At 41.6% G+C, this 25,258-nt stretch overlaps 1 protein-coding gene across 1 annotated transcript; it reads right to left on the bottom strand.

Annotated features, from left to right (window-relative positions):
- Window positions 1–718: 718 nt before the first annotated feature.
- On the bottom strand, window positions 719–24,406 carry LOC306787242 (protein tweety homolog 2-like). The gene is made up of 14 exons (XM_079282336.1): window positions 24,114–24,406; window positions 20,606–20,778; window positions 17,087–17,198; window positions 13,014–13,234; window positions 10,178–10,273; window positions 8,561–8,633; window positions 6,289–6,358; window positions 6,137–6,192; window positions 4,612–4,704; window positions 4,431–4,523; window positions 3,256–3,398; window positions 2,951–3,136; window positions 2,784–2,862; window positions 719–1,536 (listed from the first exon to the last, which is right to left on the bottom strand). Exons 1-14 carry the CDS (start codon window positions 24,240–24,242, stop codon window positions 1,456–1,458), a joined length of 1,605 nt encoding a protein of 534 aa, XP_079138462.1. The 5' UTR covers window positions 24,243–24,406; the 3' UTR covers window positions 719–1,455.
- Between the last annotated feature and the right edge of the window lie 852 nt (window positions 24,407–25,258).

Raw genomic sequence — 25,258 nt, 5'->3', positions numbered from 1 at the left:
TTTTGTTTTGATCAGATTAATGAAGGGGAAACACCCCAGGCAAAAACTTTTTTTTCATGCACCAATCAATGTTGAGATTTTGGGCTATTTTGCTGGACTAATAGAAATAAAACAATCCAACATACACATTGAGTTGTTTATATTACTAGACTTTGTCTATTTGTGTCTTAAATTCACCCAAAGTTCGCCAAATATCTCCACCTCAGTTATATCAAATTTGCCAGTTTCATTCCCATCTATATTCTGAATGTGTTTACAGAGAGGTGTTTGTTCATATACCATTCAGAGCCTGATGTATATAACATCATCAAAGAAACATGGCGAAATATATTATTTTGTAATGGCTGTTGACAGAAAGAGATATCCAAAATTCCCTCTGTAAAAACCTTTGACTTTACTGTTAACAAAATGAAACAATAATTTTTAATCTGGCTTTAACGAACAGATTTCTGTGTTGGGAATTATGCAAATTAACACATATTTGATGAGCTAATGCATAATTTGCATATGTACACATTTAAAAACCTGGTAAGACAATAAGTTATTCTTAGTTAGTTAGTCTTAATGTAACTCGTCAATTATGACTTTAATGTTGTGTATTATTCAAGACATATCTGTCATTAATATCTCTTTTAAAGTTATTTGTAAGATGTTTTATGGAGTGGAGACACAATACTATACAATACAATACAGCATTTATGGTCCATATTAGTTTACTTTGATATATTATCCAACACAGAAAACGGCATACAGATTTTTCAAACAATTTCTCATTCACAAGGTACTGAGGGTATGGATCTGAGAACAAGCTGTGTAGCAGCACAGTGATACATGCCTGGACGTGAATCAAATCCCATTCTGTTGTGCTTAATTAGTCTTGGGGTATTTTCCCACATGCAACAGCTATATGGTCTGCAAATATAGCAAAACAATAATAAACCCCTCAGCTATGACTATTTGACTCGTGGCTGATCAGCAGGTCATACATTAGATACAGACAAATATCAACAAAGTTGCATCTTTGGCTTCACAACAAAACCACAATATTTGGAATAGTTTTCATTTTTTCTTATTGTTCAAGACAGAACCATTAAAAATTACAAAAAAGTAGGAAAAAGTAGGAAAAAGTAAAACACATTTTTGATCCAATCAGCTCAGAGGCTCCTGATGTGGCTCACAGAAATGCTTGTATTGGATCAACAGTGTTTCCAAACATCATAATAACATCAACAACAGTCTTGAGATTAAGTTTTAGAGGCTTTCTCAGTTCAAAACTGCATGCAGGGCTTTCAGAGCACTGCATTGGTGTGTTTCTGAGCCTCATGTGGCCTGCTTTCATGTCTCAGATTGGGACAGCAGGCTGCAGATCCCGTAAACAGGATTACGCCAGCATTCTCGGTAAGAACCCAGAGTCTCAGACAGTGTCTCTCTGGAAAGGATTCAGTAGGCAGCAGGCTACACCTGGAAGTCAGTCCCAAAGTGTCTGATCTGGGCGTCAGTCATAGATAGATAGGTGGTCCTCATACTGGGCGAGTACTGCAAGGGAAATGATTGAAAAAAAAACAAAATTTAGTACATCTGCATTTAAACAACAGCATTTTAAAATCAAATTAGATATTTAAATAGTGTAAACTGATCCAAGTTTGGAGAGTATTTCTTTTAATTATGAGCTGCTCTTTAATTAGGAGGTTGTGGAATCGGGGTGGTACTTTAATGTAGTGGGGGAATTAAAGAGCAGGTGAAGAGCAGACAGAGGGCATGAGTCAGGGGTCACAGAATATGTTACACTCACATAAAACACTCCGTGGATAAAACAGTACCGGAAGGTCACACAGCTGAGGTACTGTGTGGAGTGTTAAGAGGGTGTTGGGGTTATAGGTTAAAACATTCTGCACAGCAAGCAGCACCACAGAGGTAAGCCCACAGTTTCAAGGAGTGGAATGAAAATGAAATCAAAACAAAGCAGGGAAGAAGACAGACGACGATAAAAACGTACGGTTTTTAAAAGTCTGAGTAAAAAAAATGAAAATAATAAAAGGGTGAGTTACAAAACACTGGTCAATATTCAGCAGTTAGATAACATTTTGAGAGACAGCTTAAATAATAGCATGAGTAAAATGCATTGAGGAACATGCCAGTAGCTGTTAAATATGTGCCTCACAGACGAACATTTCAATCAATGGTCCATTCCACATTCTCTCCCTTTTTTTCTCTCAAAAGGTGTTTTCAAGTCTTTACGCTGTGAATGCAGTTTAAGCAGTGACTCAGCCACCCAAACGAAAAAAACGTCACGGAAAAAAAAACTTGACCCAAATGAGATTTACGAGCCTAATTTATCATCTAGCTTCAGCTCCGGAGGCACACTGCACGCTTAAAGACTATGAGTTCTACCATTAAAACTAGGTACCTGCACTGCAAAAACCTATGGTTATTTCCTGAGTCTTAGTAAACCATTACTTTATAAGAATAATAACTGCAATCCAAGGCAATGGTGAAAAAAACATGAGCATATGCTCAGAGGTTAGTAGTGAGAGTGTGTGTCTTGCATACAGAGATGGCACTGGGCTAGAAGTGTATGCACTTCAGTAAATGGCCAGCAGAGAGCAGTCCTCCATCACTTGCAAACTCTCCTCACTAACTGTTGACAGTGTGAGGTTTCATACAGCGTACATGCATTGTTTCGTTCATGGCGTTTTTATGCATGCTTTCTGTTAGTGTTGCGGTCAGTAGTGCCATCGTCGACATCACACTCGGGACACGAGTGCCTCATAGGGCCAACGCACCGAGGGAGGTGGGGATCCTCTCCCTATCAGCGGCACGTTCTCATATCGAGGACTCCCTCCAAACAGCATGGACTGATTCCTGTGGCGGACAGTGAAAAGAAAAAAGGACAAATGTAAGCGATGAAACACGCAAATACTAATATACTATCATCATCGATTGATCTTACATGTATTCAGGAGGTGGCATGACATTAGAGGCAGATGGCGGAGGTGGATGAAGGCTGGCCTGGCTACTGAGGCTGCTGGTATAACTACAAAAACTGTGGATGTTGGACCTTCTGGGGTTGTAGGACAGCCGGCGCGCCTCGGGGTTGAATGGGTCCTCCTCATCTCTGTCGGCATACTCTTTGTCTCTGGATGAAAGTGGGACACCGACACACAGAGAGAGAGAGAAACAGAGAGAGTGCAGGCGTTAACAATTTGTGCATTGTCGGCAGTACGTAATGGGATAAGGGGGTCGCTTGGTTCTGACCTGCTGCCCATTAGTGTCCACACTCTGAAAATTGCACACAGCATGGCAGAGAGAGTGCAGGCAGCCAGCAGAGAAAACAAGGAGAGGTAGAGGAGCCCTTCCACCCCATCATAGCACACACCCATTAGGGCATCCAGGTAGTCCTAGAAGAATGGACACATATAGTACAGTCAGTTACTGTCAGTGTCCAGTAAAAATATTACCTTTCAAAGAGAACTTCGGTGTATTAGGTTCGTATAACTATTCTTCTAAACCCACAGAGATCAATCCATGAACTTAAAAGAGTTGTATGGACAAACGTAACATGGGCAGAATGATGGACCACACAAATATGTTGTTTATACCACTACATTTAATTGACTTCCATTCTAGTCATGTCTTTCAAAGGGCAACGTTAGAGCTCTATTCTAAGCGTGAATTCTCTGTCTTACTGTAGCCTGTCACGGACGATATGTCAGAAATGGACGGACCACTTTATACACACAAACACAATGCAGTGTATTGAGACACTCCTGTTACTCTGATGGCATGCAGGTAACAAATGCATTCTTTGTTTGTTTAGACGAACCAGCTCTGAGAGCAGTGTCGACTTTGTTTGCATCTCTCTGTGTGTGTTGTCACTGTTATTCAGCATTATTAAGTCTTTTAGAGTATCCTCACTTTTATCGTAAATAGCACATGTTACTGGCGTGCATGTTGACCTCCGCGTTCACTAAACCACCACCACACTGACGCAGTGAATACGGATGTGACAATAGAGCACATCCACCCTCCACCTTACCTTGTCGATGTGCTTTTGTTAAAAAAATAACTCACCCACAACACACGCAGAATACAATAGTCATAGGATCTAAAAGCCATGAAAGACATCTGATGTTGCGATCACAGCAGCGAGAAGCACTGAGACATCTTATTCCCTTTCCAGAAAAAGCTCTTGACATTCTGAAACGAGCAAACGTAAACTTTAAAGTGAGGAAAACCGGGGTTGGTGGATGGAGCCACTTTAGCAGAGACAGAGTGTAACGCCACTTGCAATGGTGTATAAAAACAGGTCAGCCCATGGGACGTACACAGAGGTATGGTTAAACATCAGCCAAGTTGGTCCTCCGAGTGGCTTTGAGCTACGCTAGGAAGCAGCCTTATTAAAAAGTGTCCTGGTAGGAATCTGACCTTACCTTATGTAGCCCGCGGCAATCGAGCAAGGCTGTTAGCTGGTGTAGACTGAACTCGGTAGAGTTCAGCAGTCGCTGGATCCCCAAAAGGTCTCTCTGTATAAAAAAAAAAAGGTATAAAAGACAGGAGAGAATGATACACATCTTCCAATGGTCTGTAAAAGACCGTCAGCCAGCCACTTACCTCAGCAGTGGGAAAGACGGGCACAGAGAGCTGCAGCAAGCCCTGGATCTGGATCTGCATGGTGGTCAGGGAACGCTGGCAGATTGTCAGAGACTGCAAAAAAGCATAATCGCCCACCAACATCACATGCACAGACATCCACACAGCAAACAAAAGAGAGGATCATATTAAGCAAAGCATTGTTGGGATGCAGCATGTCAACAAGTACTTTGGTGTTAAAAGAGGCTTTCCAATGCGCTTGGGACACATTTCTTTCCAGACAGATAGGCCCAGATTAGCCACCAACCGTCTCGCCCGCTGTCCCTCCTCCCATTCCCCCCCAACCCAATCTCACGCACAAACAAAAGAGCAATATTTATATCAACGAGGCCATCAGAGGAAAAGATTATCTTTCACCCACTTAACAGGCATCATTTTAATCCCTATGGATACTGTGATGATAACAAAGCATGCAGGTTTTAAACACATATTGGTCATGGATTTATCCTTCACAAATTCCATCAATGCATGCCTTACACTAACAGCACATGGAAAAAAAATCTCGACTCACTATCTTAACTAGAAATATTAATAAGGAGTAATATGACGCACGCTATCTTAAATTGCATGATGCCGTGCACGTTGCTGTGGTGGGAAGGTGGAGCATTACTCCTTGTCATTTGTGAGTCGGCGTCACTTTCTCACTCTGTGCAGAGATAGAGTAAGTGATCATGGAGGCTGACTTCATCGTCCTCTCCATGAATTTGAAAACCTCATGTGGTACACCTGGTCATACAGAGAAAGATAACCTTAACCTTCAGCCCCATGCCGCTTACAAAACTTTGTTTCACAGCCGTTACAGTTTCAAGACCACATTTGCAATCGACATCTAGTTGTAAATAATTTCGAATTAAAAAACACAATGGAAGAAAAATTGAGTTTTGTGCTTATAATACAAGGTTATGTTTAAGTCTGCTGGCTTTGAATATATATATATTGTACATATTTGTAATGCACTTGCAATTGAAGTAGCAATACTTAGCCTAAGAATGTCTGAGTTGTCTTAATCTTTCTTTCCAAAGTCGTATATGCAAGAAGTGATGGGCTGATGTCTTTAAACATAGAAATAAATCTGGATTCTTAATTCCTTTTCCTCCTTCTTAAGTATGTTCCAGTTGCCTCTAAATAGTGGTTGCCTTTATGCATGATCTACAGTAAATTGAATAAATAACTCAGAAATGTTGCTTGTGAGAGTACCCCAAGGCAGAGATTATGCACAGGGTAAAAGATACGGCTAATTTTTTTGGAGAACGGCATATGAAAAAGGAATATTCTTTGATCAAAGTTTATCACTTTAAGGAATTAAATTAGTGTTGGGGGCTCATTTTTCAGAGCGTATCCGATTAGGGCCCGATGACGATCTAGCAGCTTGGCATCTAACACGGAAAAAAACTATTTAAAAATAGAAATACATTTTCCAGCGTGTGACTCCGTGTAAAATTCATGCGTAAGCAGCCAGCTGAGACTTTGGACATTTTGTCAATACCTTTTGGAAAGGGTTTGGTAGATTCGGGCTGCAGAACAAATAATAGTGTGCAACATCTGGAGGGTGGGAGAAATAGGGAGACAGGGAGACAGATTAGCATTGTGTCTTCAGATTCAAGGCCACAGAGGTGTCTGCTTGTTGAAATGAATTACCTGCACTGAGGAAATCCTTGGTTTGGTTCACAAAAAACGTGGCTGGAGACACACAGAAGTCGCTGGTGCCCTGTAGGAAAACAACAACATGCTGTAATCTTACAAGACCAGAAAGAAGTGCAAGATGTGTTCAAGCTGTGAACTCGATCCAATGTATTGTGCTGCAACTGAGTGAAACTGAGTTTGCACTGGGCAGTTATGGTGAATCTCTCACCCAACACAAACTATTTGTTTTACAATATTTTTATCACCATTTAACTTCGCAGTGAGTGAGTCCGTGAAATGTTGGTATTGTCACAAATGCACACACACACACACACGTGCTTTAAACAAGCACACAGAAACACGTGTGGTATGTAGGGACTGGCCTCGTGCTGTATTGACCGTGTAGAGCTTGTTGCTTTGATGACCATCGGCGAAATCTACTAAATATGTTCATGCTCTGAGAAACATCCATGGAGACCTGCTAATGGACATGCGCTAACAAGTAAGGGTCACACAGTCTCTCTGGCACTTCTTCCCTAGAACACAAAAAGAGGGCAACACAAAAAGAACTTCTCAAAGACATGCATAATTGACAGTTGGTGGAAAATAACAGGCCGCTCTTCAAATTGATCAAGTTCAAAGGGATCAAGAAATCTGCTGTGATGCCGAGTGAAACATCAAAAGCTTCATGTCATTTATTTCTCATATAATTCTTGAGTCCACTGCTTTTCATGTCAGCCCCAATCAAAAGTATCGTTCTACAGCCTCTCGTTGTAAAGCACCGCTCAAAGGACTTTACAAAGCCTATAAAAAAAACATGAAATGCCACTAAATAACACGCTTGGAAATACATCTACAAAGCAAGACAAAACACATAATAGGCACAAATAACCTTCGATTTACACTTATTTCACCTCAATTGCAGATGACCAACATCTCTAAACCGGACTGGGGTCACATGACATTTGTTCTCAGCAAAAACTGAACAGCAACGTGTGTCAGGCACCGTTAGGATGTTACCCTTCATCACTATCTCATTATACAAGCGGGGACATTTTGTTTGTGCTTCGTCTCATCAAATATGTAGACATTTATGAGCATTTTCTAGGCCACCACCATCATCTACCTTGCTTTCAAGACACACCATGTTTTTGCGCCATGCAATTTTTGAGTAATGATGCATACGGTCCTATACTCAAATGATTTAACTGAAAACTGTGTTATTTTTGGATAATTACAACTTTTCTTGAAGACGCAATGATTAAAGTTTTTGCTTGATTATTTGTGGAGAAACTCAGTTTTACAGACCTATCAATTAAATCAACTAATAGATTAGTCGAAATAGTCAAAATAGTTTGAGTGATAGTGGACCAAGAATTTCTTTGGTCGAGGACAGCCCGACCTGTGACGCAACAGTCTGCGACAAAGAGATGCTTGCTGGAGCAAAGCTGTGCTCAACTATTTTGTTTTGAATGCGGGTTCATGCTCTACTATAATGGGCTGAACTAAGCCACATGCACAGTCCGTGATATTGGTAATCGGGTTTTACACCTGCAGAGAAGCTCTGCATTCACAGAGAACCACAAGATATGTGTCTATATTTTCACGCCTGTGTCGTTAATTCCAGGTTAAAAGCAGCTATCAACCCCTCTTATGCTTCATTCTCGTTTCTTCTTGCCTCACTGAAACAGCTGTCCAGATGTAAATTCCTTGAAGGCGAGGCGACGGAGGAGAAAAGACAGCGGGAATAGAGGAATGCTGGAAGTAAGGGGTTACTCTTTGTTACCCCAGACACTGCCCCTAATATGAGCTCATTAAACACACTAAGCAGATGTAGTCCAGATGTACATGGCATACTGACAGGAAGAGAGCGCAATCTGTCAGCCATGTGGAGGACTAACAGACAAATAAAGCCGAGCACAACAAAAGAAGAGATTTTGAAGAAAACCGGGCTTGTAATTAAAGCTAGAAACACCTTTGTTTACAATGATAGGGCTGAGGGTTGATAAACCTAAAACGCTCGGGACTTGTAATCTGCTTTACTGCATGACTGACCGCAGAAAAGTGCCCGCTGTAGACTGAACAAACAGATGCAGATATGTCCAAGAACACATGCTTATTGACAGTAAAACCACTGGGAAAGTAATGAGCTTAACACAAGAACCACCAACTTCCACCAACACTGTGGGTTAACAAACAGCAAACTGGTTGGCAGGAGCAGAATATCAAATGTAACCCTGCATGAATAAATAAATGAGAAGCAAGTAAGTTAGGATTTTCTTCTCACCACAGCTGTAGCAGTGCCCGCTCCCAGTGAGGCCCAGCTTAGGATCATAGACAGCACGACAAAAGCCATGATCCTGGAGGAAAACAGCAAAAGGGAGAGAACGATTGAGGTGACAGGGAGGCACAAAGACAAAGACACATGGGGAGGAGCAGATGAACCAGCTTGTCTTTGTAACAATGACCTTCAGCTCTTTTTCACCTGGTTCATTTGATTTATGCGTTTCAGCGTTTGCTTGGGAATTGTTCTCCCTCTGCCTGAAGACGGAGGCCCAACTCGCACGTTGTGCTGGTGCACCGTAGATTAGACGATACGGCCGTAGTTCTATTTATTATGAGGGTGATATAAAGATGAATTATCTCACGACTCCATGCAGAATTTACTCGTTTGCTCGAGACTTCTATAAAAAAAGAGAAAAGATCTATTCTCTATTCTATTCATATCTAAACAGATATGTTTAATAGAGGTCTCACAATGGCACAACTAAAGATAATACGACTCGAAGTCTGGGGACTTTTGACCCGTTTTGTCATTTCTGCTCCACTGGCAGCATCTTAATTGGCTGCTCTTTCTGTCAAGCATGGCGGTCACATCACTCGGCGATGTTGCTGTCAATCAAAAGCTGCCACAATATTTGATTATGTCGACCTCTTGTGCTATCTGCCCCCTTTTTGTCTGGAAAGCGCGATGAGTTCAACAGGGTCTTCACATTGTCGAGGTGGTTTTATGAGAAAAAAATAAATAAATAAAAAAAACTCCCCACTATTAACCCCAATTTCTTTGTGATCACTGGCAGAAAGAAGAGAAAGTGATGTACATTTTAGGGAGATAAACCACTAAAAAGAGGAGGAATGGCCCCCTGATGGATGTAAAAAGGTTACAGAGGGCTTCTGTTCTCAACTCACTTCTCCGACCGTCTTGAAAGCAACCATAAAGTAGCCTGAGAGCACTTAATAATTAGTTGAGGGAGCGGACTCATCCTGCTTGGGCGATCAATAGGCATTAGTGAGACCCATCAGAGAGAGATGTGAGGAGGGATCCTGGGCATCCTCTGCTAACACCGACACGTAGGCTGCACTAAATTGGGCAAATGGGATGGGAAGTCTGGCTGTGGATATGCTTGTCAGACATCGATGTTGGTTAAAAATGAATGGCTGCAATTTACTCAACAAAATGTTCCTATTCCTAATCTTTCCTAATCTTTCCAGTTCTTATTTTCTATTTTTTAGAGGAGAAACAACTGTGTTTTTGATCAATTTCGATATAAAACATGCAATTTACATTCAGCAAACTGATCAGTCGGTTTGATTGAGCGTAAAATACTGTAGAGTTGCCTTTAATTGTATGTGGAAATAAAATGCAAGTCACTGAGGAGACGGATAAGGGCAGTGCTATTATCAGTGCTATTTGAAGATGTAATGCTATCGCTGGTGCCGTTAATGGAGTGACCAATATGGAGCCAGTGAGGCTGACTGGTGCCCTGTCTGCCTGCAGTCTGTGATCCAGGCAGAGGCCAAAGAGAACATTGATCGACCGCAAGAAAAAGCTAAAACAAAAAAAAAAGGCCTCAGAAACAAGATAAACAGCAAATACCTCCACATACACACTCGGGGTACCTACATGATGAGCAGCCCTCGAGACTGCTTGGCCATCCCCAAGCACATGGCCAAGCAAATGACCAGATCCAGGATGAGCAGCAGCAGATAGGTCAGCCATCTACGGGACAGGAGGCGTCAGTATAACAACTCTGATTGATCGCTTTCACTTGCAGACTGCATACTTTATGGTTAAGCCTCGGGAAGTGCTGGCCCAACATATGTTCGAGACCGAAAGTGTGAGATCTGTGTGCTGTACATCAGCATTCTTGTCTCCTAGTTAGAGCCCATCTGTTTCAGGTAATTTCCAGCCTGTTGGCTTAATAATTCAGCACCACAAATCCATAGGCATCAATTTTTCAAGCTCTGAAAATGTCCTTCACAGGCAGCCTGGACTTGAAGTGTGTGCGCTCGTGCGTGTGCGCGCGCGTGTGCGTGTGTGTGTCTGTGAGTGTGTTCTGACCAACCAAACACGTGGGAATGCTCATGACTCATTCTTAACTCCACGAGCCCCGGTAGCGTTATAAATCTTTTAGCAACGACAAAGGAAATTACAGACACTGACGTTCAGGATGGTGAATTCTGAAGATTCCGGCTGAGAAGTATTGTTGTAAATCTGTACACCAAGGTCAGCAGAGAATATGATTCTCTCATGCTATGTGAGGAAGTCTGGATGTACACTAATAGACTTTGAAAGCAGCCTGCTCTCAGAGGAGGGAATACGTTTGGAGATAAACACTAAAAGAGGCTGCGCGTTACTTTGTCTGCACAAAGACAACTGCGGATGGTTTGTCTGAGCACAGGGACCGGGATGAATACAGAAACAGAATTGGGAAGGGAGGATATAATATTGGAAAACAGAGCGGTGTCATTTCTTCCCTTGTTCGACTAACACTGGGTTGCCCATTACATTTTCAGTTCGTCAATAAAGCCCTGCCACAGGCTGTTCATTGCTCAATGGCTGCATGAAATTCAATCAAAGCCCAGGAGATTGGTGTCAGGATGCACAAAGTAGCAACTGTAGTCCAACAGAAAGATCCGGTGTCATGACAGGATACAACCCCACACCATGTGGGGATATGTATGCATGAAATTAATAATGGAAATATGTCAGTGAGAGAACACTACCAGGGATACAACTGTGCATATTTGTGCTGTGTCATGCCAAAAGTCGGAGACATTTGCTATCACCAAAGACGCATTAATGAGAAGTAAAGAAAGAAATATGGCAATTTATGTTAGTTTTATATCAAAAAATAAAAAAAATTCTTATTTCATGATTCAAGTAGAAGGCCTGATTAAGACCTTGACAACAGAGCTATGCAGACGGTTTTGCTGTGTTGTTGTGTACACACACTTTCTGCTACACACAGGCTTACATAGCAACCAGCAAGACGGACTCTTGAGGTCATCAATGAATCATCTGCTTTCTTAGATCGTTTGGATGGTGATAGACAAGTGAACGCCCATTCTCTCGTTGCATTTTTATAACGACAATATATGTCGTAAAAAAAATGATAGAAAGTAGGTCGTAAAAATCTTGGACATATGCATTAATATTCAGCAAAAAGGCATAAAGTTAAAAAGAAAATGTAGCTGCAGTGGAGGTTGTCTGAGACTTCCTATCTCGTATATAACCAGGGGCTAAGTGACGAACACAACCGTCCATAGACACAGGGAGATGAGCCTCATTACAAGGAAACAAAGCAGCGCACTGTGCTGTTAATCCTCCTGCTCCACACACTTACATAAGTCAGAGCCACGCACATCTTTTCTTACTCTTTTGAGGGCATAGACTTGAATTCATCAGTGTGTACTGCAGAATGCAGATTTCACGCAAGCAATGAAAAGTGGTGACAAATTTGATTCAACATGCGTTTTTATCAGTCGAATTAAGGTGAAACGAGGCTGAAGAAGCAATAGCACTTCAGTGTTGAGTTTGTTTCAGAATGACTGCTTCACGCTGCAATTTACTTCTACCGAATCTGCTAACCTACTGGGACAGGACAGGAGTTATGGGATGAATTTGATTAGATGAAATAAACTGCAGGTCGCTACAGAACTTGCTCGCATACATCCAGATGAGCTCTGTTCCCCGACTAACTTTGCATCTATAATGTAAATCAAACAAATGCTATTGCAGAAGGTACCACACGATACCCCTAAAGCTGTCTCCCGTGAGTCATTCATTCCAATTTAGTCCAAAATACTCCTACAGTACTGTAATGAACAGGTTGCAAATGTGAAACTTCACAGCATAACAGCACTATTAAGTTTTATGTGCTGAGGAATAAAACAAGCCACCGGAGCTATAAAATTACACTCACAGTTTGGAGCAGCAGCCTTTGGAGTCACATAAATTACCATCCCTCTCCTAAATGAATGCAGGATATTGTATTTATTTGGACTACTTTGCTGTTGATTGAGTTCATTTTTTTTTTTCTCCGTTTATTGAATTTCAGTCTCGGCCTCTCATTAATTCTTCACAGTTCCTTTTTTGAAAAGAAAGTTCTCAAAGAGAAAACCGCATGAAAACAATAATTGCAATCAATGTGAGCAGTGGTCTGTGGGGTAAGGAGATCATTTCTGGTCTAACAGCCACTGTTCCATGCATAACATTCTGTTGGAACATAAGCATTAGATCTCAAACTGCACACTGGGCAATAAGCTCAATTTCAGCTTTCATTTATTTAGCAATCAAGAGAAAATAGCTTTTTCCGGTCTGTGTTCCAGAGGGAAGATCGATAAAATCCCATCTGCTCCGTCACTCGTCTGGATCACATACCATTCGAAGGGGCATGTTTGCTTCAACTAAAAACAGACTAAATCAAATAGTGTCGATCTCCCCAGGCTCCACCTACCTGTAATACTCAATGAAGGCTGTTTGGTCAGCGATAGCCTCCAAGTCAACATTGGCTTTGTTTATATCCGGCAGAGTAGTCATCTCACGGATGACGTTGTTGACCATCAGCTGCATGAAGCGAAGACTTTTGAGGTAGTCGGTCCTTGTGCTAAAGATTTCATCCAGGCGTTCCAGGTGCGTTTTGAGTCCAGTTTCAGCATTACCCAGAGATCCTGCAACCTAGAAAATAAACCAAAAATCAGAAGAAATGAAAGAAAATAGTCGTAACAAGGCAAGGCAAGTTTATTTGTATAGCACATTTCAACAACAAGGTAACAGAATAAGAGAGAAGGGGGAGGGAAACGGGAACATAAATAAATTCATCGAAAGACATTCATAAAAAGAAGATTGAAAATATAGAGAAAGGGGAAAAAACCAAAGGGAGCACTCCCTTAGGGGGAAGATTAACGTTTCTTCTCAACCGTGTGTTTTATTCAGGTAAACAATGTTAGAGTGGAATGGTGATAACAATACCAGGGAGACTTCTTATCACAGGGGTCTTTGATAGTCAGAATGGAGTGGGAGGAGGCATGGTGGAGTAGAGTAAATACATTTTACTTTTCTGTTTGAACAAAAACAATGTGATGCAGTAAATGCCTGCACTTTCACAGCATCAGTTAGAAACAGGTCAATTTAAGCCAGATGTTGGCAGGTGGGAATTGTTTCTCCGCCGTAGCCACATTTCATGCACACGAGCTTGACCCACTTACTGTATGAAGATATAAAAAAAAAAAAAAGTGCATTAAAGGTACAATACACTCTGCCATCAAGATTGAAAATATGTGCGTGAAACCTGCTGTCACACAAAATGATTGGTCTTTCAATACACGGACTAACACGAAGCAATTGAACCTCATTGTATGGCTTTGGGTTTAATATTTGTTTGCAGAAAGACAATACATTTGCTCTTTTTTTTTTAAAGGAAAAGTTCAACATTTTGGGAAATATGCTTACTCGCTTTGTTAGCTTCGGACTGCTACTTGTTTCCCCTGTTTCCAGTCTTTGTGTTATGCTAAGCTAATTGGATGTCAGCATGTAGCCTTGTATTTAACAGAAAGATATGAGAATGGTGTTGATATTTTCAGTTCTGGGAACAGTAGGTATACTGTAAAGGGACCTCTTAAACCAACAAGAATTCAGCAAGAGGTCCCTGGTTTAAGAAGGACACACACACACACAACACCCACACTACAATTACTTAGAAACCGTATTATTTAACATTACACTGAGTTGGAGGTTCCACTAATTCTGAGCAGATGTTGCTTTCTATATTCTAATCTGAGGCGGTTTGCAGCAGTCCCTCTTTCTTTATCTGTCATCTTTTCTCCATTAGACCCATGACTTCCTCACACTCTGAGTAAGGCTGTTCATTCCCACGCTACGAAAACTTACCACGAAGAAGATAAAAAGGAATCTCAGTCAGTCTCCCTGACAGTGTAACATTTCAAACACTCTTGATTAAATTCTAGGGAGGCTAGAGGGATATGTGATTGCCAGTAAACTGCTCTCACTCCCCACCTCTATGTTCATCATCTCACACAGCTCCTCCTGCCACAATGCCCCGAATCTTATCTGCGAGCCTGTATGTGCCTGAGTGCAAGAAATGGGATCCATCAGCTAGCTGCTCTGGGTGATCCACATTTCCCTAATCTGGACCGTCCCGTCTCCTCTTAAAATGGATTAAAGCTCACTTTTACTGAAAGCGGGTCACAAGGAGGCTTCTCCATTGGACAAGCCTGTTAAATGAAACCCACGGATTTGAGGCTCACAGCAGCAGCAGTCCGAGTGCCAATTCACATGCAACTGAATTGCTTTGCCTTTTAAGTGATTTTCTATATCTGAGATTTACTGTTTAACTGTGACAATAAAACTATATATATATATATAAAATAAATATATATATATATATACACAGTATATATATATACATATATATACATATATATATATAAATATATATATAAATAATCACAACGGTTTAAAGTCAAGCTACGTAACACATTGAGAAATAGGACACTGAAGAGGGACATTCAGGGCAACTGATGCATGGTGCAGACATTAGTCATCATTTTGTTCCAAGAATCACAAGACAGCTTTCACTTTCAAAGAGAAAGAGCTGCGTATAAAAGTGTAACCGGTTGCAAATTGGAAGCGCAGATATAGTGCGATTGCCATGTTTTCGTTTTTGTTCCGGACAGCGCTGACGAGCTCTTAATATTGCAAGCGGAAGACTGGAAATAAAGCTCTAATAAAGGATGCCTGCGAACAATCAACAGCCCCCTTCAATAGCGAGAGACAGAATGGTCCTCCTGATCAAATCTTTCCCTTTATGCCATTATGGCCCTCGCAGTATGTGAGAGTGCATAATGTATGATGGGAAGAGCCTTAACAAGCCATCAGAAGTGCCAAACAGCTCCTAGTGTAAATCACCAACCTCCCAGGAGCCTCATATATGCTGAATATATATATATATATATATATATATATATATATATATATATATATATATATATATATATATATGTATGTGTGTGTGTGTGTGTGTGTGTGTGCGCGTGTATGTGTTGTGACATTTTTTTTATTTTAGTTTGAACTTAATTGAAACACAAATGAAGGCCAAGAAAGGATTTGGTGAATCAATAAAGATCTGTGGATAAATGGCTTTCTCAATCACAAGGCTAAAGCAGCTTTGGCTTCATTGGATGGACAGCCGGCCAGCTCATCAGCTCTGTAAGTGGAATACATTACATCCAGCAATGATCCTGCAAGTGAGAAAGCCTTTGTTTCCCAGGGGAACATATATGTTGCTCTTGCTGCCATGGTATAGATCATGCTACAGGATCAAATCAATACCAAGAAACTGCAGAGAAGGTCGGTAGCAAGGAAGTGAAATCCTCAGAGCTGAGTCCCATTTACTTGCTACAGCGCGAAGAAAATGTTGTGCAGACTACCGGTACACCCTTTTTCCAGGTTATTTGTAATCCTGAACTGAATGCAGTCCAATACAACTGAAACTGCTTCAGGGAGGTGTTGATTCAACTTCATGGTCATTTTGGAGGATGTCATTTGGGACGTTGCTGAATTATATTGAATTATACTGAGACATGTTTCTAATAACACATTTATAACAACACGAGAGAGTGGACAGAGCTTCCAAAACGCCACAAAGTTGAATCAACACCTCTCTAGAACAGATTTTTTATTGCAGGGCCATAATAAACTGGCAACTAAGAGTATATTTTATAACGATCCCTTTTATCCATCATGACCCAAATTGTTGTATCACACGAATCAACGTGTGAGCTACAAATGGATTAACTCTAAATCTAAAGCAAACACAATGAAACGAGTGAACATAAAGCTGTTTGGGTCGATACATTGAAACACTATGTGTGCATATGAGGCCTTTAAGTTAATGTGTGACGGTGAAATGGACATGCACACACTCACACAGTATCGATAGTGAGACTGGGAGAGATGGAAAGAGGAGAGGCTTTACATCCATTAATTCACTGCAGATGCAGTGAATCCTCTTCTTCCTCGTTGAGATTATTGCTTCTCGCAGGGCCTGGCTGTGACTCCCTCGCTCTCTCCTGCCTCTTCCCTACCCCTCCTCCCCTCTAAGCCTCCCAAATAACTCCCCCCGAATGCAGGTCAGCAGTTGTATGGCAAGAATCCCTTATTTACAAATCCTGAGGCAGCGGTCACCTCAACTTCTTCCCTGTGACAAAGCGCGGATACAGACCCCCCACAGTGAGGCGCTGGCTTTCAGACAGATGCACACCCCATTAGTAGAGGAGGGGTTCTAGTGTCTGCCTGCTGTGAATCACTTTTCCGAGCAAGATGGTGCTTTGTGTCATAATAGCTCATCAAAAATGTTAGTAATTGAAAATAAAAGCCAAAATATACGAAGCGTGGGACAATTCATTCACAGCAAAATGACAGTCCTTATTATTTACGACACTGACACATCTATTATCTAATATGTGTGATGCTTGTAGGACTGAAGGGAGCTTGGCACGCTTCTCTCACCAGATTGTTGATGCTCCCCAATGTGTGATTGGCGTTGTAGAGCGAGTAGGTCAGCTGGTGCACCCCGTCGTTGGTCTCGCTGTTACCATAGAAACCCACTCCCACAGCCGAACTGTGAAAAAAGGAGAGATTCAGATTTAATGAGTAAATAAATAAACATAATTAATCATGCCCTGTTTGTTGTATCGTGGCACTTCTTGATAACAGACTGCATGAGGTTATTAGACGACAAGTAAGACAAAGAAATGTTGTTCACAGCTCCTAAAGGGGGAACATTGATGCTTTAGGGGAGATATGTATCGGGGTAAATGGACTTGTACAGCGCCAAAGCACGCTTACACTACATGTCATTCACCCATTCACACACTGACGACAGGGGCTAGCATACAAGGTAACTAACAAACACTCGTAAACCAATCACGCACCATAGCACAGCTGATTTGGTTGGGTTTGCCCAAAGACACATCGACGTGGACTGGAGGAGCCGGGAATCGAACCACCGATCTTTAGATCAAAGGGCGACCCGCTCTAGACTTTGCATTGTTTCTCTATAATCTTCTTCTTCATTTTGAACCTTTATTGTGCAGTTTTAGTACAAATTGTGTCCCGTGCTACTTCCTTCAGTTATCAATTGTATTACTTATATGTTTGACCCCTTTCTCTCACACATACATTCTGAGCTAAACACACTGTATCAAACCGTCTATTTTCAGCAGCAGCTTGTTATCCCATTCAGGGCTAAATGTATCAGAGCGGAATACACAGGATCCCGATTTGCCACCTTCCTGCAGCCTGAGATTTTCAGAGCCTCTGTTATGGGGAAGATTAATGTCCTAACCCCCTGAGTCAGCGTACCCCGATGCTAGCGGTCCACAGTGACATGAGCGATGACACAATTCCATTGTACTTTATTGAGGCGAGGTCACTCCGCACAAAGGTCGGAGGTTAGGAACACTTTCAACTGCATTTAGGGGCATTTCCCATATAGCTACAGGGAGCTCATCAATCAAACTTCAGATCACAGGAAGTCAGAGCAGGATTGTCGTTTCTGTGATACCACATGTACGGAAAACGAAGAGCTAATTTACTTTCCCAAATGACTCACATACTGAGGGTTTTTAACACCATCTGTGCTGCAAAACCACACAAATAGTACACGATAGCGGGGTGGACACATGGCCGCGTTAACACTATCATCCAGTGAGAAAAAGACAATGAAGGACGTTATTAAAGTGCAAAGAAGGGAGGTGGGGTTTAATTTTAGCATTTAATACATCCTGTCAGGATGTGTGTAATATCTCACTATGAGTGCTTATGTGCATAGGTGTGTGCCCATTAGCATCCTGTACCTGTAACCTTGTAAGCATAATGAAAACCACTGCCTGCGTATCATCTATTAAACTAATATCCTCGGGTTATGATTAGGGCCACTGAGGTCTTTATCTGCACAATCAAGTCGGAGCAAAAAATGATACAATGAAATGAATCCTTACGAGCATAAATGCATGTTTGTGGTTTTAGAAAATGCCATAATTCAGCTGGTTAAAGACCACTTGCTTTCAGCTTTTCAATACATTTTTTTTGTTTCAGCTGATCTGCGGCAAGCTGAACAATGAGCTATTCGTCAACCCTGTGGCCAACCCTAGTGACATGTCAGCGACAAGAAAGACCCACTAACGACACAGTAATGACACAGGACATCGTGTGTCTCGCCTCCAGGGAAACATTAGTATTTTTTTGTGGCTTTGAAAAAGGTCTGTCTGCAGCAGCTAAAGGAAAGCAACACAATAAGCAATAGCACTAGAGCTTATGTGCACTCCAGGATATTTAGTGCCTTTGTTCCTGCAAGGATGGATCACTTCACAGACTGTGTGATGACTGGACAATTGCATCTTAGCATTCAAACATGCTGTGAGCAGCACAAGGGGCCAGCTGGATGAAGAAGTAATAACAGATGAATGCCTTGATTCTGTGGAGACCAGTGCATTGCTGCTATAATACATTGCATCGGGGGTTAACAGAATCCGACACAGGTAGGAAGGATTTTTAGAATATTCGATTTGTTTGTTATTGTTAACCTTAATTTACCCTCATTCATTCTCCTCGGGTCAGAAATAGAGGTGCAGTGGCTCTTAGGTCCTTTTTCCATTTTCTGCGGGGCGACTGAGATGTAATTCTGTTTGAGTATCATGCTCACTTAAAAGATGGAAAAAGTGAACGGAATGAACAATTAGATCTTTCTTAAATGCCGTGATAGCATAATGAGAGAACAAAAATATGTGCAGTTGAGTGCCATATCATATATGAGCATTTCTGTTTTATACACACATCTCTTTGTGTCTACTTTGATCCAATCCAGCAACGACAAAAAAAGCCATCAAAACTGTGTAACAAGCACATTTTCAATTGTGCTGCAACAGCTCAACACTACCAGCAATAACGTCAGTCAATAGCTATTAAACATTAAAAACATGTCAAAGGGAACAACTTCACAATCTCAAGCCAAAGATAAAATGCTGGTATCAGCAAGTAAGCGTAGAGGGAGCAGGCAATACTTACAAAAACCTAACCTGTAATGGGAAGACTGTTTATTATAGCTAGAGTATCTAATTGGATGCTGCATCCGTCAATTATTAAATATATAATTTGTCGACATGAATATCCTAAAGTCCCTTGGTACAAGTTTCTGCAGAGAGAAATGAGAGCTCTGAGCAGAGACCAGAGCCTCTTTGCTGAACAGCATCACGCTCAGTCACTTAACAACACAGAAGGCCTTGTGTGCCATAGCAGCTTGGTATCTACGGCACACAGAAAGTTAACAAAGTTAAAGCCCAACACTTAGATAAATGCCACAAGTTTGAGCGGATCTGTACGCAAATTCAGTCAAGTCTTTTTTGTTGACTCATTGGGGAGACTGTCATCTGGTGACTCTTGTTTCTGACAGGAGTATAATATCATGAATGGAAGTACAATTATGAGCTCTGGGAGAATTTTTGGAAGATCCCTGTGACCATATCGTATGCTGTTGAGACAGCATGTCAAAATGTAAACAGTGGACAAAGCACACGACAACATTGTAAAAGACCAGGCCAATTCTAAAAGCTGCAGCATTGCGGTTTGGTAGAGCAATTATTAAATGGGCGAAGCGAAGCAATCAGCGGTCAAAGTTTTGGCGGGCATGGTCAGCTGAACAGTCAGCTGAGAGATTTAGCAATCTGATCAGCCGTCAGCTGCTCAGGGGCCCTGCTGATGATGCCGATGCCTGCCAGAAATACCCTTATTTGTATTCTTTAGAAAGAAATGGTTGAACCTTTGGTTACAAGCAGGTAGTGGAGAAAACGTTTGTATGGAATAAAATAGAGTCAAATGTTTTCTTGATTGATTATCTGAATATCTGGATGACATTGTTGCAGTGTTCTTCCACGAGATGAGAGGCTTAATCCAAAGCGTAATGCTCATATGTCATCAAATGTGTGAAACACAATGCCATTGGTTTACCATTTAACCCTTCAGACTCACCATATGACCAGACCCGTGATGACAGCAGACCAGGTGAGACAGCAGGTATCCGGCCTTTTGGTGTCTTCATCTGTGTCTCTGCGGCAGCAACACATGCAGACCAGGCATACCGCCACAACCAGCAGGCTCAGACACAGACCCACTGCACCAACACATGCTAGAAATATCAGAGACTGGGGCAGGACAGTTGGAGAGAGAAAAGAGGCAACACATTTCATCAGTTGAAGTCAAGGCTAAGAACTGTTCAGCAGATTACGTCCACAAATATCTGGAAAGAGGCAGACAGCCGGGTTTGAGATGTCAGGCTGCGTGACCCCGCCACCCGAAAAAGGTTAACAGCCTGAGTGAAAACAACCCACCACTATCGGACAACACTCATGCGTAAAGATATTGTTGAGGTTAGCGTGTAGCTACCTCATCCCAATGATGATCATCATCATCATCATCATCACTGCAGCAAAAAGGGGGACAGAAACAGACGTCTGAGGTTTTGGGGCGAAAAAAGCCAACAGAGAATGTTGACTTTTCTGCCACAGCAGAACTTGGACTGTGGCTCAGAGGGAAACAGAAATGATCCAGGGCTGTGGGAGGGGAGAATCATGTGACACAATGGCTTTCATTCGGTCTTGTGATTTCTGAGTGTGTAATAGTCAAAGCCTGAAGGATGGAGAGAAACACTCTATAGAGAAGCTGGGAATGCTGTATTAAAAAGTATGTAAGTACGTGAAACACAGACTATTTCATGATAAATCCCCGCGGTCCTTGGTTTTTTTTATTCTCTGCAAAGCTGTTATCAGTACATAGAGTTTGCTGAAATACACTATTGGCAGCACGCTCCAAGGCAGACAAACATATGGCATTGTTTACTTGCATCAGATCATATTTGGGGAAAATGTCTTGCTTGACACTAAAGAGTTTATAATCCTCAATAGCTCAAATTCAAAACATGGAGCTCGATGTTAGTTTAAGGACAAGAGAACAGCATGACATTGGTTTTACTTGCAAATACTTTGCACTCTGGTTTTAGTGCCCGCACGTTCATAAAGTCTGGGTCTGGCTGACTTAGCAAGAGCTGTTCCTTGGGTACGATGTCTGTGACTAATGATTGCATTTAGATGACATTGACACTGTGGCTGAATTTAAATGACATTATTTTGCATAGTCTTTGCATAGTCCTTCATTATTCAAACTCTGTTTCAAGCCGAGCCTTATTTTGCCCTTAGATTCGCAAAAAAACGTGCTCAGGATGAGTGAACAAGCATACAGTAATAAATACTGTATTGCTGGGGTGTGCGGGTGAACATTGCTTTGCAAACCAAGATAAATGGTGGCCTTGAAAAAATACCAATCATGCCCACTTGAATATCTTCCATGTGACTGCACAGGGAAAAAACACAGTTCAGCCAGTGGCGTAAGATGGATTGTGTCTTCAACGAAATAGGTCAATACAGACACGCAGCCAGCTGAGATGCCCTTCCTTAATCCAGGCATAAACCTTAATCCAATAATTTACTAATCATCGATTTATGAGGACACCTTTGATGAGTCAAGAGTCGCAGTGGTGTGGAATCTACAGTGGTTTCAACCCTGGTTAGATTTTCTGTCACCATAACTCCGTTTCAGGCCCTTCATTCTGCTAGTTCCACTCTCTTCTCCAATTTTCCACTGTAATTAGACAGGCAGGCACTTCAATTTCCACAGGCTGCAATGCCAAGACAAGGGAAAGGATGCATGAGACGGAGGAGGAAAGAGAGACAGAAAACAACTACAGTGTGTCTGCGGTAATTGACCGGGAAGTCATCGATCTTTTATCTTCCCAAAAGGATGTCTGTTTAAAGTAGGTTTAAGTATGTATGCCTGTCTAATTTATTGAAACAGCAAACAACGAGCACTAGGAAATGTTTCTGTGGCTGCTCTACACTTCCTACTTTCCTCAAAAGACAACAGACGAACATGTCAAGTGAAGAACATGAATTATTCTCAGGCTCGAGGGGGCTGAGCGAGCCTTGCGGAGTACCAACGGTGTTCGTGACGCCACCGTGGCTATCTTCACTCCTCGCTGACTCGTGCTCAGCTGTGCCAGTGTGACACTACTGGGATTCAATGAGCCACATGGACCTTGACACATGAAGAGAGAGGCACATTAAAAGGAAACGAGCCAGAGCACAGAGATCCTTGGTAACGGCTTCTTTGTAAATGAATGGGGCAAAAAAGGAGCAAGCAGTGGCACATGGAAGTTCCCTTACACACAGACACACACTTATAAACTCATTTATATTTCGTGTGTGTGTGGGGGGGGGGGGGCTGTTGTAATTTTGTAATATCACCCAGACAATGCTGTCATGAGTCGTTCCAAGTAAATCAGTAAACCAATATGTTCACAATTTTTCCTAAATTTGATTTGGAAACAGCTTTTTCTGTCAAGCAACAAATAGACACAAAGATTTTATTTTGTTGGAATAAATCAAAGAATGCAGTGTTGACCGTTTGTCTCACACGAACTTCATTCGTGATTTTTAATTACATTTACGCCCGTCAAACTGTACGCTGTTGTGATATCATGTGACTCATTTGTACTGTACAGTGTACACTGTGTGAGAATACATCCAAGCTCTTTGTAGACAAATAACAAATGCAAGGCTGATATGGCAAGAGTCAAACAGACAAGAAGCGAAGAAAATTAAGTCCAAAACACGAAGGCACAATATATAACAGCGATAATGAAGTGATTGACTGCAGACGGAAAACTATGGCAACAACTGAGCATGAGAAACCCATGTGTTTTTCACCATCCCACAGCGTATTTGATCGATAATGACTCTGGTCCTGCAGCCCACAGTCAGTGCCCATTACTAAACATGACAGTTTGGGACATTCACATGGCCTCGAATTGCCATAAATGTACTCTGGGGAAATTGAAATACTTAATTTGAAAAAATGTAATCTTTACACTGTGAAAAATATGCCTCATACAATCCAATTTCTTTTGAAATACAATCATGGAAAGGATTAGGGGAGAGAGCAGAACACAACCATCTCCTACAAGGAGTAGGTTGTTTGATGTGTTTTACCGTTTTAACTTAGCTAAAGACACTAACAAGACTGTATAAAAAAAAGTACACAACATACAATATACATGTTAAAGCTGAGTGTTCAAGAGTAATAAAGACTAGAAGAGTTAGTAGTGTCCCTCTAAGCAGAGTGTGCAAGCTTGCAGAAATATAGATACATGTCGTTTATTACCCGAAATAGTACACAGTCCAGTTAATACAGGTCATGTGTCATCATGTGAGAACTACAGTACAGAATGGGCTCTTACTTCCTGACAGAAGAGAGGAAAAGACAGCGTTTATCACTCAACACAGCAGTTTGTCTAACACAACTTTTTTTGTTTGAATCTGAATCTATATGTTGTTTACCACTGTCAGCGGTCCACGGGAGCTCTGATTGTTCTGACGCGATTCTTTCGAAACTACGTGCGCTTTTACGCGCAAGTACATTTACTAACCTGCTGATAGCTCGCCTCCTCCGGCTTGAAAGTGTTGTCGACCGGCTGGAAAAATAAATTGAAGTGGGGGAAATTGTGCAGCCAGTATGTCCACCACGGAGCGACGTAATCGAGTCTTGCAGTGGCCATTCCTGCTTGAAAAGTCAGTCCACTGACCGCGCGCTTTCTTTCGAGATATTGACAATCAAATATTCCCAGGTTTTATGAAAAATAAAAAATAAATAAAAATCAACGCGACTTTAGTAGAGGTTAGAATCACCACACAACATTATTGGGTCAGTTCTTTTTTTGCCATGACACCTTTAGAACCGGACAGATTGTCACTACTTCTCACTCCGGTTCCCATAGTTCTGTGTGAACTGTTAAGTTGCGCAACTACTACAACATATACAGCTTCAGTGCGGGCCAAGCGTTTGTATCCAAGACACGGGATCGAGTGACGGTATGAACACAGAGAAGGCGTGACAAACACTTTGCAGTCAAGTGGGCCAGGCCACGGCACACTTTAAAAAGTAAATCAAAATATGTGAACCCTGAAAACGTGTTCAAACACCGAATAGACGAGCTGCGTTTGGATGTCAATGGCCTGGGCCAACTTCTCCACATTGAAAATTAAAATACTGATTCCACGATAAAATTGAGTCACATAAAAAAAAAAGAAGCTCTGCACTCCGGCCTCGACGTGCAGCACCATTTGGCGCAAGAGGCACAGGGGGTGTTAAGTACACTATTTATGACTTCTGCTGTTAATGTCTGACCTCTTGTGGACAATGAGGCGCACTGAGGTGAACAGTAATGATCATGTTAATGTGATGCTGCAGACATGAGTGCAGTATGTTGGCTTCTATGCTGTTATTTACAGTGTGGTGCTTTTCTTTCCCAAAGTAGAATTTACACCTGTATCAGATTCACCACATTAACTGTATTAAACGTGCAGGATCCTATTTTGGTGTCGTGTGCAGAAACACATTTAAACTCGTATAGTGACAACAAATGCCAGCAGGTATGGCACTTATAAACAAACTTGTTTTTTTGGTGCTAAGGCTTGATGTGGTACGGTATATGACCCGGTAAATGGCTAAAGCACAGAAGTAAATGATTATTATAATTGATTATTATGTGAATTCATACAGCAACGCATACAG

The sequence above is a fragment of the Melanostigma gelatinosum genome, assembly GCF_949748355.1.
Source record: "Melanostigma gelatinosum genome assembly, chromosome: 13".
Lineage (NCBI taxonomy): Eukaryota > Metazoa > Chordata > Actinopteri > Perciformes > Zoarcidae > Melanostigma > Melanostigma gelatinosum.
Note: the sequence above shows the minus strand (reverse complement) of the source record. Positions and strands in the feature narration are given on the sequence as shown.

Coding starts and splice junctions, on each gene's coding strand:
- LOC306787242 (XM_079282336.1), bottom strand. CDS start 24,242: ATGGCCACTGCAAGACTCGATTACGTCGCTCCGTGGTGGACATACTGG. Junction 20,779..24,113: donor AGGAGGCGAGCTATCAGCAG/GTTAGTAAATGT, acceptor GTCCTGCCCCAG/TCTCTGATATTTCTAGCATG. Junction 1,537..2,783: donor GAGGATCCCCACCTCCCTCG/GTGCGTTGGCCC, acceptor TTTCCCTTGCAG/TACTCGCCCAGTATGAGGAC.